This window comes from Diabrotica undecimpunctata, chromosome 8 (assembly GCF_040954645.1).
Source record: "Diabrotica undecimpunctata isolate CICGRU chromosome 8, icDiaUnde3, whole genome shotgun sequence".
Taxonomy (NCBI): domain Eukaryota; kingdom Metazoa; phylum Arthropoda; class Insecta; order Coleoptera; family Chrysomelidae; genus Diabrotica; species Diabrotica undecimpunctata.
The window spans coordinates 8,212,636-8,229,523 of NC_092810.1; the positions used below are offsets into that span (position 1 = coordinate 8,212,636).

A 16,888-nucleotide genomic window follows, 5' to 3' on the forward strand; every position below is an offset into this window, starting at 1 on the left:
AAGAGGGGAATGAATAAGCGAAATCAAAATGAAATAAAATCCTGATTAGGTTTTGGAAAAACTTATTCAAGGTTACATCTGGCAGATGGTGCCTTCTCTTCAACCAATCGATTTATATCTAATCAATCTAAACTGACAGACTGCCTAAACACAAAACATCATACCCAATGTCACTAATCTTTACGAAATCGAAAGGGTGTATGTCTACCCTTCGTCGTAGCTTTCCGGCTTTCGTCTCAGATTTCTCTGGATCGATGGTTGACGAATTAGGGGGTTGAATTTTATATCTAGAGTACATACACAGGAATATTATGTTTCTGGATCTATATAAATATTTTTAGAAAAACGGGGGAACTTTGAACCTTCAACTATTAGGATTATTAAGGAGGAATAATTTATAATTAATTCTATGTTATTGTTATTAGTTATTCGTTAAACTTGTTCGTTAAATAGGAAAAGACTACTTTCAGAAATCTTGGCTAAAATGGTGTTAGATAACGAAGGCCTAATTGATGCTTTGAAAGACATAAACATTAAAGACGTTATTTTGATGGTGTCAACGCAACTATACTGGAAAGGACAAGAGAACAGGTAAACAACAATTTTAGAAACATCGCTGCAAAAAATAGAAACACAGACAATGTAGACAATAAATGGATGGAGATAGAAAAGGCCCTTATGACAGCTGGTGAAAGCTCCTTAGCTCCAAGCAAAATTAAGAAAAAGGAATGGATGACAAACGAAATTTTGCATCTCATGAAGGAAAGGCGAAGAAATAAAACCAACTAGACAAAATACAAAGAAGTGAACCGTGAAATTAAGAGAAAAATTAGAGAAGCCAAAGAGAACTGGGTTCTGGACAACTGCAAGGAAATAGAAGAATATAATAGAAAGTACGATAGCTTTAACATGCATAAAAAGATCAAGGAAATAACAGGTAAAAAAGTGAAACAAGCATCCATAGTAAAGAACAAAAAAGGTAAAATAATTACAGATTTAAATGAAAAACTGGCAAGATGGACAGACTACATTGAAGAACTTTTTGCAGACGAAAGACCAGAAATAGCAGTGGCAGAACCTACAGACGACACAGCAGGGCCTGAAATCCTAAAAAGCGAGGTAGACTATGCCATAAGGAACACAAAAGGAGGTAAAGCTGCAGGACCAGATGAAATTTCTGTAGAATTGTTGAAACTAATAGACGACGACGCACTTGAAATAATGGTGAACCTCTTTAACACAATTTATAGAACAGGCATCATACCAAAGAAATGGCTTTCCTCTACTTTTGTCACAATCCCGAAGACGAATAACGCCAGAGAGTGTTCAGACCACAGAACTATAGAATATTTAATAAATTAGAAGAGGACATAAGCGCCACACAATTTGGATTCAGAGGCGGACTGGGAACACGGGAAGCTTTGTTTGGTCTGAGTGTGTTAATGCAAAGGTGTTTGGATGTAAACCTCTACGTAGACCTCTACGTAGGTTTCATAGATTTTGAGAAGGCCTTCGATAAAGTCAGACACCAAAAGCTGTATGAAATCCTAAGAAGCAAAAACATCGACAGTCGCGACATTAACATCATATCCAGGTTGTACTGGGGACAAACAGCAAAAGTTGATAATGAGTTAACCGAAGAAATTGAGATTAGTCTAGGTGTGCGTCAGGGTTGTGTGCTTTCTCCATATATATATATATATATATATATATATATATATATATATATATATATATATATATATATAGCGAAACAATATGTCAGGAAGCGCTCCTAGAGCAAAACATTGGTATGAATATTAGCGGAGAGTTAATTAACAATATACGATATGCTGATGACACTCTAATAATAACAGATAACCTAGCAAATTTACAGTTTTTGATGGAAAACATAAACACCCATACCAAAAAATATGGTCTAAAACTGAACATCAAAAAGAAATTCATGATTGTAACAAAGAAGCTATACACCAATGTGAATTTAACCATAAATAATCAGCCAGTTGAAAGAGTTACGTCCTACAAATATTTAGGGGTTTGCTTCACTGATACTAATGACCAGACAAGAAAAATCAAGAGGCGAATAGAGATATCGAGACAATCGTTTGTCAAAATGAAAAAGTTTCTATGCAGCCGGGACATAAATATAAACTTAAGAACGAGAATGTTAAGGTGCTATGTTTTCTCCGTTCTGCTGTACGGCATGAAAGCCTGGACACTGAAAAAGATAAACATCAAAAACATTGAGGCATTCGAGATGTGGTGTTACAGGAGAATGTGGAAAATACCATGGACAGAAAGAGTAACAAATCAAGATGTTCTGCTAAAGATGGGAAAGGAATGCGAAGTCATAAAAACCATACAAACGAAAAAACTGGAATATCTGGGCCACATAATGAGAGGAGAAAAGTACTCTCTGCTTAGACTCATAATCCAAGGAAAAATCTCGGGAAAGAGAAATGTGGGACGTAGGAGGATTTCCTGGTTGCGAAATTTAAGGGAGTGGTATGGGTGCAGTTCAATACAGTTGTTTAGAGCTGCAGCCAACAAAGTGAAGATTGCTGTGATGGTAGCCAACCTCCGATAGGAGATTGTACTGCAAGAAGAAGAAGAAAAGTTATCAAATATAAAGTTCAACATTAGTAAAATCTTGGAGAAAATCCATCTATGATGAATGACTTACAAAAACTCTAAGACTCGAATGATATTCAACTGAAGGATTGTCAAGAACGGATTGTTGGAGCTGATAATGACTTGACCAATGACAATTTGACAGATGAAGACATCATAAGGCTGTTATGCACGAAGATCAAGCAGACAAAGAGGTTAAATATGGTATTTAATATCAACTATTTTCCCCTATATTAGGGGAAAATAGTTTGATATCAAATTAATAGTAGCTCTAGTTGAACCCTTTTTGGTCTGTAAATTTGCGGGCCTTGTTCGAATTATTAAATATTTTAGATTCCTACCCAACACGCCGCTACTTGTAGCACGCGCTTTGTCTCCATCTCCATCTCATTGAATAGCTCTAACATGTTCTACAGGTGCAGACAATCCACCTGTTTCGCCTTCTCCATAACGTGAACCCCTTCGAGCACCCACAACTGGAGCTGGCATTGTGGGACATTTGGGCGGCAGGAGGAGCTTGTTGAGGAGCAGGAGCTGCCGCTCTATTCCATGGATCACCTGGTGTGCGGTTTTGTTGAGGAGGCCCATGGGCACCAGGTCCAGACCTTGGACCTCCTGATGCTCCACCTCAATGTGGAGCACCGCACCACGAGCACTTCCACGAGCTTTTCCCTTACCACTACGGGATTCCATATTTTAAACTCTAAATATTTCTTCGAAGTCACTTTCCAGTAGACCTTCCTTGAGATGAACTGAACATACAAATGTATAGACATGTAAGTTTAACGTAGAAAGACGAATAAATGTTAAGGATTCTAGAAAAAAATATTGAAGGATAGCAATGCCAATAAAACTAGGTAAAGATAAATTTAGAAAATTGATTAACCATCAAATAAAGATAATTATGAAAATAAAAGGCATCAATCATCTCTATGCAAAGATGTGACATAATTGAGAATATTGTAGAAGATTATTGATCGATATCGAGATTGATCAAAATTAAATCTAGAACATTGAAGATGCTATAATAAGAAAATTGTTTATGACTCTAGTTAAAAATTTAATAACATTTTTAAAGACACTCGAGATATAGTTTGTATCAATTTTTAAATTAAAATGATGTCTTTATCAAAAGTTACAGCTAATAAATATATTTTACCAGTAGTTTTGTAGAGCAGTGTAATATAATCATTATTGGAACATAACCATGCAAGGTCCTCATATAACTTAATTATTTTCTTTTGATCTATTAATTCTTACCTTAACATGGTTACCAATCATTTTAAAATGACTGCTCTCTATTCTCTGGTCTAAGACCGGCATCAAAATTTCAATTTTACTTTATTCGAGCCCTCGTTTATGGAAAATAGTTCATTATCTGCACGATCCCGTCCAAATATATGCAAATCTACCAACTTCTTATACAAATACAATTTCCCAATCTTATACTCGAATACGGAAAATAGTGCAGAGCTCGAAATTGAAAATAAGAGATAGAACAGTGGTATCCGAAATGTACTGGCGTTAGCTGTGTATTACATATTGCTCAAAGAAATAAAAAATATTGTCTTATAATCTCTTGGCAAACTAGGCTTACCACCAATATTTTGTAGGAATATATAGAAAAGTTCCCCTAAATATTATAAAAACTTTTGAAACGTGGACCAAAACAACAAAATGGAAGTCAGAATAGAGAATAGATGCACCACTTACACAACCTAGAAAAATAGACAGCGGAATAAGACAAGGGGATTCATTGAGCCCCATGCTCTTTAATTTGATTATGGATGAAATTTTCAAAAGCGTTAACAAAAGAAGAAGATACAGAATGGAAAACAAAGAAATAAAAATACTCTGTTATGCAGACGACGCAATATTGACAGCCCAAGATGAAGATAATCTGCAAAGACTGGTCCACATATTTAACATAGAACGTAAACATAAAATATCACTTTCGGAACTTATTACGTAAATTACTATTTTGAGTATTATGGTTACTTCGGTTATAATAAAAGGTTTTGCTTCCTAGAATTTTTCTTTCCACTTTTTTGGGTGACCACAGCGTTTTTTCCAATCTGCAACACTAAATTCGTCAAAAAATAGTTTTTCATAATTGTTGAACATTCCCAATGAAAAGACAAATTTTCATTGTCATGGCTTAAGGGACCGTGAAAGTGATGACGTAGATTTTATTGACATCTGTCAGTTTCACCCAAACAAACCTTGTTTAGTGTGGATAATTTGTATTTTTCGTTATTTTTTCATGTTTTTTACAGAATCTTTCCGCTTTTTGCAATATCTAAGTATTCTAATAGTTACTACAACAATTTTACAAGGTTGTGTAAATAATAAAGCATGTTGTTTTATAAAAATAGCAATAAAATGAATGTATCAATAAAGTAAGGTTAGAATGTCTTTAATTTAAATTTTTAAACTATATTTCATAGAAATAGAACACTGAATTATGATGGTATTATCGTAAAAAACACTATACTTTAAAAAAAAACAGCAGAGGAAGCAAAATGTTAACTTTATAGAATTTAAAAAGTCTTGAGATTGGGCAATTCAACTTTTGTTTGGAAAGTAATTGACAGTTGTGACGTCACACTTCCACTGTCCAGTAATGCCCCAATTAATTCGAAGAGATTTATAGCTGGATAGTAGGAAGGTAATTGCAAGATACTGAGGTCCTGTTGAGTTGCCAAAATTTGCATCTATCTCGAACGTATTAAATTTTGGCTTATTGAGTTTATTAATGTTGTACAAATCAGGTTTTGTCATCCTCGTGTATAAGTTGTGGACTAATACGCACCGTGATGCGCATCGTTCAATTCAATTCAATTCAAAACTTCGCTCAATTTTACTATTGGCCGAGAGATCTGAAAATACCATATAAATATAAAGAAACATATAAATATGAGACATTTTCTGCTCTCGGCCTCAGACAAAAAAATTATAAAAAACACAAAAAACCGGCCTAGGCCACCAAAAAAATTTAAAAAAAATACTAACAAAAGCGGCGCAAGCCAACAAAAAAATTAACATAAACTCCAAAACTCGGGCAAGTAGGGCCCAACCCCTTGAGCACCAAGTCGCCAAACTGAGCCTGGCTCAGAGCGAAAACTTGAGGCCCAAGTAAGCAATTTTAGTTCGCGGATAGCGACAATGCGCTGTCCTGAGTTTTCCATTCGGTTAGGAAACCATGTTGGGGTTCTATTACCCAGGACCTCCACATAAAGAGCATTTGGCTGATAGTTGTGCCCCTATCGCGCATCAGAGTCCTATAGGGGGGAAAGCGATGGTCTGGAGCATTGGAGCGCGGTGGAGTGACTCCTGTTTTTACTTAAGTCAACAAACCTCGCTCCAATAAATTGTTACACCTGAACGTAATTCTTAGGGGTAAACATTTCTCACAGGCTAGGTTTAATCAAATTGCTTGCTTCTCGGCCTCAGTCTGGTCTCGGTTCTCAAATAGGGTCTACGTACCCCGGGAGTCCGATGTTGGGGCTCTGCTCTGGCTTTTACTACGTTAGATTCTGTGGCTGGACCTTGTCCACTTGCTACTTTTGCGTTTTATTTACTTCTTGTATAAGAAATGTTACGTTTCAACTAAAGATGGAAGATACGCAGAGGGTTCTTCGAATAGACTGGTCGAACACCCCCTGTAAGGCACCGTGCGATTGTATAAGTGGCCATACGTTAACAAGCCCTTACCAGTGGCGGCTGGTGTGGTAAAATTTTGGGTAGGCCAAGCCAGCAAATTACATATAGCTATGTATAATCAGTGGCGGATCCAGAGGGAGGGGTCATGCATCATGGCATGCATCATGGACCTTGCATCAGAGAAAAGTAATCACCCTCAAGATCCATGACCTCCCCAAAAAAAATTTCTGTAGCCGCCAGTGTGTGTAATACATATTTTGTTTTGTGTGAGAGTTGCAATTGTGTTGTTTGTTTCTAAGGTTTGTTTAAAAATATGTTACAATTTTATATTATGTTACATATTTTTTTATCATAATTTAAAAGGAAATTTATATTACAATTCGATAATTACGTTACAAGTGACAACGATGGTGGCCGTAGGCCCGATCGTCTGGTGCCTAAACAGCAAGCATAAACACGACAATATAAATCGTTGTCCGGCAAGCTGCTTAACTTCAAACGCTTTTTGTACGGGGATCTTATGTGAGCTGGGTCGGCCACTTCCGATCGGGCCTATTAATGATAATATCATTAATATTTTTAAATATTATTTAAAACGCCTGAATGCGATTCGATGCTTTCTGTGGTAATATAATAACATAGTTGTTTTAACGGACGCTAATATATTGAGTGATTTAGTACATTTAAAAGTTATTTACATGCATTAACATAATTTTTGAATATATGTTTTTCAATTTTAAAGCTCTTAAAATTATTGGGTAGGCCCGGCCTATCCTGCCTACCCCCAAAAGCCGCCACTGGCCCTTACATACCATATGGTGACAGTTTCAACATACTTGTGTCAAAATAGAAGTTCCCAGACCTTAACCATTATATTATAATTTGTTTTCTACTGTTAGAATTCGGTGCTTTATCTTTTTGAACATTGTGATAAGGTGCATTGTCAATATCCACGACCTACTTTGGAAGTAAGTTGGGATTTAATTTTTCTTTCAATCCTTTTTTGTAATTCATAAAATTTATTTTGTAGTGGTAGTCTCCGGTATTTTAATTTGATATTAAGCGTTGGGAATAAAGTTCTTTTCGCTGCCAGCATGAACAATAATTACTCGTGAAATATGATAAAGAACATGATCACATATTTTGTAGATTATCTTAAAAATTACCCTAAAAAGAAGTAAACTCGGGAAGAGAATAATTTAATGTAATAAACCACTTTATATAATTTAATGTTTGTTTGTATGTATTCTACAATTCTAAAATAACAATATAATACAATAATAAAATTTCACTTACGTCGATAGCGTAGTAAATATCCACCTTTCACTTGTTTATTACCGATCCCTAAAACAAAAAATATCATTAATAATTGAATAATTTTGTATTTAATTGTAATTTAATTGTGTTTAATTGATTAATTAAACTCTTGGAGAAAATTAACGCCCCACTCATATTCTCAATAATTTTTATTTATTGATAATTTACTGTACGACAAGTTGCCTATGGACCTTGTTTGACAGTGATAGTTGTTATGTAAGCTAATAATAGTCTTGTTTTAACAATAATTTGTATTAAACTTCGTTTTAGACTAAAAGTGAGTTAAATTTTACATTAAAAGTGCCGATTAAAGCAAAGTGCTTGTGACAAACAAGCTTTTTATTGTGATATTTTTCATCATATGCATGCCCGGAAGTTCATTTACATAACAATCAAATAAAAAAATGAACCGCCAAAGAAATTTGTCAATGGAGGAGGCAGTGCGAGCATCGACTCTCCTATAAAGAATAGATGAAGGATATTCAATGCGATACGTTGCAGGTTTGTTAGGAAGACATCATTCCAGCTTCAGTCGCAAGGTGAGACGATATAATGAAACAGGGTCGTACCATCGAAGACCAGGGCAAGGGCAAAAACGTTGCACTAATCAAATTGATGATCGTTTTTTGAGACAACGTGCTCTCAGAGATAGGAGAGTCACCAGCAATTTGCTAAAAAATGAACTAGCAGATGCTCGAAATGTCGCGATATTATCTCAAACAGTTAGAAAACGTTTACATGAAGCTCTAAAATGTTTTGGGGGGGGGGGATTTGCTTTGAAGCTCGTACGGAGTTGGTCCCCATACGTACGAGGTCTATGAATGCCCACTATTACTTAGACAACATTATTATCGAAGATGTATTGCCTTTTGCTCTGTTTCTTGGACCTAATTTTTTATTCATGCAAGACAACGCTCGTCCTCATGTGGCTCGACAGGTTATTGACTACCTAAATGATGTTGATATTCCATTATTAGAGTGGCCACCTAACAGTCCGGACATGAATCCTGTAGAGCATCTATGGGACTATCTCAAAAAAAAGATTCGAAGTCGTAGACCCCCTATTGCCAATCAAAACCAACTCATTGAGGCTATTATCATTGAGTTATTGAAGAATGGGAGAATATTCCGCAAGCTTTTGTTGAACATTTGATATCAAGCATGCCTCGACGCATAAATGCAGTCATAAGAAGTAGAGGAGGGCCTACACGGTATTAGTGTAGATCCAGATGCATTTTATGGTGTTATTTTTTATTGTTATTTATTTTTCTTTTTGTAATTGGGAGTTATGCTAGCTTATTTACGCATTTCCGGCAAAAACAAATTTTTAAAGAAACAATAAGGCAAATTAAGGTCATGATGGAATTATTTAAGTCATGTTGAACTTATTTGTAGGTGTTTATTATTATTTTAATGTAACTTAGTTCTATTTTGTGTTCATATTGTAAATATTTAGATTAATTAAAGTGGTGCGTTAATTTTGTCCAGGAATTTATAATTTTTTGGATAACATTTCAAGGCTTCAAAATATCTAATTCATTGTATGGTGTGATAGTTAACTGTTTTATCATGAGAATGACTCTTTCTCTATTATTGTTAATAGTGGCGATTTTTCTACATCTGAACATATATTAGTGTATAAACCTTAAGTTCTCCGCATCTTAGCCCTTCTTTTTGGTTATTACTAGAAAGACTAGATCTACTTTATATTGTTGGTTATTTTTTACCTCATATTCCTCTTTCTTTGCTTAGTTCTTCCTGTATCCGGGACTTCTATATGACAAGTAAGTCTAATACCAACCTACAACCTGGAAGATCAGAATTTTCTGTTAGGATTTCTTCCCTTAGCCGATGTAAGACTCAAAGATATAAAGATATAATCCATCTTCTGTATAATAGAAAGCTCCCCTAAATATTATAAAAACTATCGAAAACATCTACCAAAACTACAAAATGAAAGTCAGAATAGATGGACAACTCACAGAACCTATATAAATGGCCAGCGGAATAAGACAAGGGGTTTCCTTCAGCCCCATGTTCTTCAATGTGATCACGGATAATATCATCAAACGCATTAAAAAAGTTCGAAATTCGGATTTCCGAAGTGGAAATTGAAACGTCAATAAAATTGTGGCTTATTCCCATTTAAATAGTAATCAATGGAAAGTGTAAAAAATATTAAAAAACAAACTCACGGTACTTACGATTTTTCTTACGATTCTGAACAAAGTGTATTGTTAGTTAGATGAAATGACAATTCTGTAGTGACAGTTGCAACAAATAATTTTACCATTAAACTTCTCGCAGGTGCAAAAAGATATGACAGAAAAGAAAAGAAAATCCAACTAATTCCTCAACCAAAATTGATAGCTGAGTAAATTCAACATATGGGTGGTGTTGATTTGCATGATAGCGGCATATCAAATTACAGAATAAAGGTAAAAGGAAAGAAATGGTGGTGGCCCCTTTTTATAAATGATGCGTGGAAAATATATGACGTGGCAAAAAAAAACCAAAATGTCACAATTAGATTTGAAGTCTTACATAGCAGTTACCCTTATGAAAATGGAAGTACCGCTCATCAAAGATAACGTTCAAGGTCAAATGATCCAATCAACAATCCTACAAGATTCAATTGTGGACAACCATCCAGAAACACAGTTTGTTAGCAGAAGTTATATTTGATAATGTTGGTCACTTCATTGCAGAGGAAGATAATAAGCAAGAAGAAGATGCAGACAGTGTAAAAGTACAACTATGTATATATATATATATATATATATATATATATATATATATATATATATATATATATATATATATATATATATATATATATATATATATATATATATATATATATAATATGTGTGTGTGTGCGAAGTGTAAAATACATCTACATCCAAATTGCTTTCAATCATTTCACAGTAAATAAAAATTTTTTGGTTCTGGCAAATCCCATCGTTGCGTATACGCAACATTTTGTTATTAAAAAAATAAGAACTTTAATTTTTTTTTAAGTTGATAAATAAGTATTTAGATATAATTTTAGCAATAAAATGCAATAAAAAAAACACTTTTTCTGTTTTTCTTCTACTCTTGGGAACTAATGGGTTAAAGTAATTATTTTTAAAATTCAGCTAAAAACAATGATTATACTTTTCAAAACTTAAATTTTTTATCATATGTATGTAGGTTCAAACTTATTTGAATAAAACTTCACCTACATATGAGTTTTTTTAAACAGAAACTTAAAACTACCCTTCTATAACCTAATATAATATCCAGCTAATATGCCCTTGGAAATATACCTTAATCTGACCCTCTCTAGCCCTAAATTAAAATCTAGTCGTTACCGAACCATGTCCCAAACGTAATTATATTGCCCTAGGAACAAATTAGATGAAAGATTTTATCTTAAATTACAGCATTGAGGATGTATGAGTTGTAACCCTCCGGGAAATTAATAAATGCGTGTGTAAGTTTGGTTTGGTATATAGATAAGATATTTTGATATATAATTAAATTTCTGTTATAATATGTATCTTACTATGAAGATATTTATGAGCTCTGAGATTTTTACTCAAATATACCGAGGCTAAGAGGATCTAAGAACAATGGGGCTGCCCACTGACCCAACTATTATCGACGACCGTTCAAGATGGAAGTAAGTTGTGCAGTCAGCCAAAACCCACCCTGGGTTGTAGTGTTACGAGAAGAAGAAGAAGAATACCGAGGCTATATAGGGAACCATAGCAAGATCATAGCTGAAGTCAACGTTTATTGTTCTACCAAAGAAAACAAAATCCCTATCCTGCAATAATTTCCGGACCATCAGCTTAATCAGCCACATTTTAAATAAAGGTAAACGGGTTCCCGATAAATAACATTCGTTACACCGACGACACCGCGATAATAACAGACAACGAACATGATATGCAGTTAATGTTAAATAAAATAAACACCGTAGGAAAAATATATGGCTTGAAGATAAATTCTGGAAAAACTAAATGCATAGCGATCAGAAAAAACGCACTTTTAAGAATACAACTGCAAGTCGATAATGCTCCAATCGATCAAGTGAAAACATTTAAATACTTGGGAATGATAATAAATGACAAGGATCCTCAACAAGAAATAAAATACCATACTGAACAAGCAAGACAAGCTTTTATCAAATTTAAACCGCTACTATGTAACCGCAATCTTTCCTTCAATCTCCGCTACAGGATGGTTAAATGCTATGTATGGTCCATATTGTTATACGGCATGTAAACATGGACGTTAAGACTACCTTCCATTAATAAGTTGGAGGCCTTCGAAATGTGGACGTTGCGAAGAATGTTCCGCATACCATGGACAGATAGTGTGAGAAACGAGGAAGTCTTAAGAAAGGCAAATACTGAGAGAGAACTACTCAATTCGATCAAGGTACGAAAAATTGGATACCTCGGCCATATTCTGAGAGGGAAAAAATACGCAATCCATTAACTAATCATCCATTGAAAGATTGAAGGCAAGAGAGGAGTAGGTCGCAAACAAATGTCGTGGCTACGGAACATAAAGAACTGGACAGGCATAAATAACACTGGCGATCTTTTGCATGGCACAAAAGACAGACGTCTGGCCTAGATAATTTGCCAACGCACTATAGGTGCACGGCACTATAAGAAGAAGAAACATGCGAGTCAAGCACAACATAGGTAGGCTTTATAGCTAAGGTAAAGTTTTATAATCAAATATAATTTAGTTTTTTGTAGTTTCTCTTGAATACAAACTTTAATATTTGGCTGCCTTGTATTTAGTATTTAACTTAATATGTACTCCCTTAATATATACATATACATCCTAACTTAATATGTACATCCCATCTCTAGTTTTGTGAAAATTCAAAAGCAGTAGTTTACATTACGTCCGTGTTGCACTTAGCAAAGGAAAATTTAATCTGTTCTGTATCCTACTCCTCTTACAGTCGAGTAAAATAAAGTCGGCTGGCGTATAAAACTGCAATAGCGGGAGAATCCCGGAAACTGTATGAATATTAACGCATATTTCGATGTATATGAGGAAACTCTCTGGCAATCCGACAACGCTGGCCTAGACCGCTCCACTTTCAATATTTGGGTCGCAGGTGTCGATCCTAATGATAGGCGCATGCTCTGCAACCGACCAAGGGGTTATTTACCTGGCGCCTCCGCCATATGATCGGGAAGCAACTGTTTGTATATGTATTTCCGATATAGAGTTTTAAAATCTAAACATTTCTGATACAAAACTATGTGTAACCAATGTTTTATAATATTGTTTATTATATTCAGCGAAGTATTAATAACCTTTTTATAAAATAAAAATATCATCCACTTCGTTCTCCAAACTCCTTTTGAAGCGTTAAAGGTTGTTTTTCCTTTCATCCTTTCCTTTCATCTATAGTCTGGTTTTCTAGGCAAGGTAGTTCTAGGTTTTGCAAGGCAACTTAAAATTTATCATCTAACCCTGCACAGATACATTAAAAAAAGAATCGTAACATTGGTTACACTTCACATTAACAAAGTATTACCAGTGGAAGATGAATTAATAGTGTGCGAATATATACGAAATTCGGCAAACCTGTATTATGGGCTTACAGCAACTAACGTTCGTTCTTTGTCCTATAAATTTTGCGTAAAGAAAACCTTGAAAGTTCCAGTACAGTGGTATGTTACGAACATGGTATCAAGGGATTAGTTTTCCAATTGCTTGAACAGAAATTCCACCTTATCAAGAACCACAAGCGACAAGTCACGCAAGGGCTGTAAATTTTAACTGGATAAATGTTATTAAATTTTGTGAAAATTTGGCTAGAGGAGACAGTTAGAGGAGACAGGGGTTTCTGTAAAAAAAACCAAGCAAAATTGTATCAGCAAAGGGGACAAAACAAGTAGGATCCATTACCTGTGTGGAAAGAGCTACGTTAGTAATTCTTTGCCTGCTGCAAACGCAATAGGGAATACGGTTCCGCCAATGTTTCTATTCCGAAGAAAGGGGTTCAAACCATACTTCATGACTCGAACTTCAGTAAGTTTAATAGAAGAAGCTAATGGTTTCGGTTGGAAACATTTTGAAAGTTATACTAAGCCATCCCCTAAAAATAAGGTACTACTTGTACTAGACGACCATAAATAATAGTTCTTTAAACTACTGACTTTTGTCAACAAACTGGCATGGCTTTTCTGTCTTGCCTTATCACATATTGCACAAGTGATCACTCCAAAAATATATATTACCCATCTTCTAGACCTGTGAAAGCTAGTACAGGGTTCTAGAATTCTAAAATGGCATGTTTTCTAAGTAAGTACCGTTTTGCGATTCCGCCGCCGCAGCTCCACGGTCGGCGTTCCGCGCATGAGCGCTGGTTACCTACATCTCTTGTCTACGCACTGACGCCATTACAGTCTGATTCTTCATTATATACTTGTTTACTCCAGTGTTTAAGATGCCTCCAATAATCGTGAGTTACGCTGATTGTAAAGTACAGGCTGTTATACGATTTCTTAGTGCTAAAGATGTAAAACCGATCGATATTCATCGTGAGATCGTTGAAGTTTACGGACAAAACATTATGAGTGATGGAATGGTAAGGAAATGGGTGAGAGCATTTAAAGATGGCCATACGAATGTGCATGATGAAGAACGGAGTGGGCGTCCTTCAGTCGTTAATGAAAATTTGGTGCAGAAAGTGGACGAAAAGGTGAGAGAAAACAGACGCTTTACAATTTCATCATTGTCCGACTGCTTTCCTCAGTATTCTCGTAGTGTTTTGTATCGCATTGTTACCGAAAACTTCAATTACCGGAAATTGTGTTCACGTTGGGTTCCAAAAATGTTGACGGATTTGCACAAAACCCAACGTTTAGGCAGTGCATTGACTTTCCTTGAGCGGTACCACAGTGAAGGTGAAGATTTTTTAGACCAAATTGTTACCGGTGACGAAACGTGGGTGGCCTACGTCACACCAGAATCGAAACAACAATCCATGGAATGGCGACATTCATCCTCACCCAAAAGAGTAAAGTTTAAGCAAACAATTTCTGCCCGAAAAATCATGTGCACAGTTTTTTGGGACAGAAAAGGAGTATTGCTAGTGGAGTTTCTGCCTCGTAATGAGACAATCAATGCAGTGTCTTATTGTGAGACATTGAAAAATCTGCGTCGTGCAATCCAGAACAAAAGACGTGGCAAGTTGAGTAAGGATACCGTTTTGCTGCATGACAATGCCCGTCCACATCTGGCTAATCAGACCAAAGATCTTATCAAATCATTTAAATGGGAAACTCTAGATCATCCTCCATACAGCCCTGATCTGGCGCTTAGCGACTACCATTTGTTCCAGCACTTGAAGAAACACCTGGGCGGTCAGCGTCTTCAAGACGATAACGAAGTCAAAACATTTGTAATGCAGTGGTTAACAAGTCAGGCGGCAGAATTTTATCAGGAGGGTATCCAAAAACTGGTGCCACGTTATGACAAGTGCCTCAATATTCACGGAAATTATGTAGAAAAGTAGATTAAGGTACAGGCTTTCATGTAAAAATAAAATTATTTCCATATCTTTGCACGTCTTTTTTTAATTCCAAAACGGTACTTACTTAAAAAACACGCCTCGTACAATAAGCCAACTGGCTGCAGAATGACGAGTTTAAACCAGATGATGTCCAAAATAAAACAAATTTACTTTAAATTTCGACTATTGGGGGCTATATCTATATAATCGCGGTGTATTTTTCCGACTTTCAGTGTGTTGTGTTGCCTAAAGTGTTTCCTGTAAAGCTTACGTGGTATTCTTATTATTATTTTAAGTTATTACAAGGTCTTTTATGAAATTGTCTACCATAACATTTTCTATGTAATAATTGATATTAGGCTTATTCTGTTTTGGTAAATTGGACATTTGTTTTTGTCTTTATGTAAATATTGTGGAATACTAAAAGATTTATGACGAGTAAAAATCCAATTTTTAAAAATTTATTCTGTTTATTCTTGGAAAGGTTAACAATCGTTTAGTTTGTTTTATTATACTAACAAAATTTATTTTATTGATTTAGCTATATCCTGCTTTATTGTATGGGAACAAATCGGCAATTAAAAATTTATTAAATCGGCCAAATTTATTGAATGGACGAATATAAACTCGCTACAAATCGCATAACTACAATTTAAAATGGAAGTAGATCAAACCGCTATTTTTCCCAATATTTATCCCGATTTTACAGTAAATAGCTAAAATACAAAGGTGAATTTTATATATTTAGTGAAAATCTACTCACACAGATATAAAAATTCATGAGTAGTGAAGACTGGGGACGTTGTAACAATTTCTGTATTACTACAAATTTCATCGTGCTTCTTAAGCACAATATGATGCAATTTTGTAAAACTGTTATGTTAAGCTTTGGTTATATTTTAGTAGAGATAGAAACACATGGCTCATTAATTTACCAAATAAAAACATAATTAATATAGCGATGTCTATTGTAACAAACTTTGGAACAATTCTAACAACTTGATATTTGTCACAAAACTTAAAAAATAGTAAGCACAAAATAATATTTACTTCCTCAAAACAACTAAGTATATAATATACAATGCTAGTCAAAAGTCCGTTTCCCCCCTTGTACCTTTTGATCGGTTATACTTTTCACTATTATAAATTATAACAATAACCGATTAAAGTATACGAGGGGGGGAACGGACTTTTGACTAGCACTGTATACTAAAAACTAGCTAACTAGCTAGTTTAGAAAACTAAATCATCGTCATCATCTCTGCAATGAGAATGAGCCCAATCTTTGCAGAGTTGTCATTTCACCCATTTCTCACCAAGTTTGTCATTGGAGATACCTTTGGCATCAGCGAAAGTAGACTAATAGGTGTACATGATTTAATGTCTTCTGTAGCTTTATCTGGCTTAGATATTGCAACAATGTGTGCCACAATAGGGAAATTAACGGCACTGACAAATTCAAATATTTAGGATTCATACTCTCAAGAAATGGAACCACCGAGCAAGAGATAACCAGCAGATTAGCACAGACAAGAACATGTATTAAACAAATGAACGGGGTACTATGGGATAGACAGATTACCAGAAATACAAAGAAGAGAATTTATAACACCTTGGTACGCAGTATAGTGACCTATGGAGCAGAGAATTGGGTAATAAATAAACGAAACAGATCCAAAATTACAGCAACTGAAATGTAGTTCATGAGAAGAAGCTGCAGAGTGACAAAAATGGATT

The 16,888-nt window shown here is 35.0% G+C and overlaps 1 protein-coding gene across 1 annotated transcript in view; it reads right to left on the reverse strand.

Annotated features, from left to right (window-relative positions):
* The window catches only part of LOC140448271 (uncharacterized), a 321,196-nt gene that overhangs the window by 273,913 nt on the left and 30,395 nt on the right, over positions 1–16,888 (reverse strand). Inside the window, exon 2 of the mRNA XM_072541367.1 lies at positions 7,591–7,638. Within this exon, the coding sequence (XP_072397468.1) occupies positions 7,591–7,638 (48 nt within the window). The remainder of the gene's footprint in view (positions 1–7,590; positions 7,639–16,888) is intronic.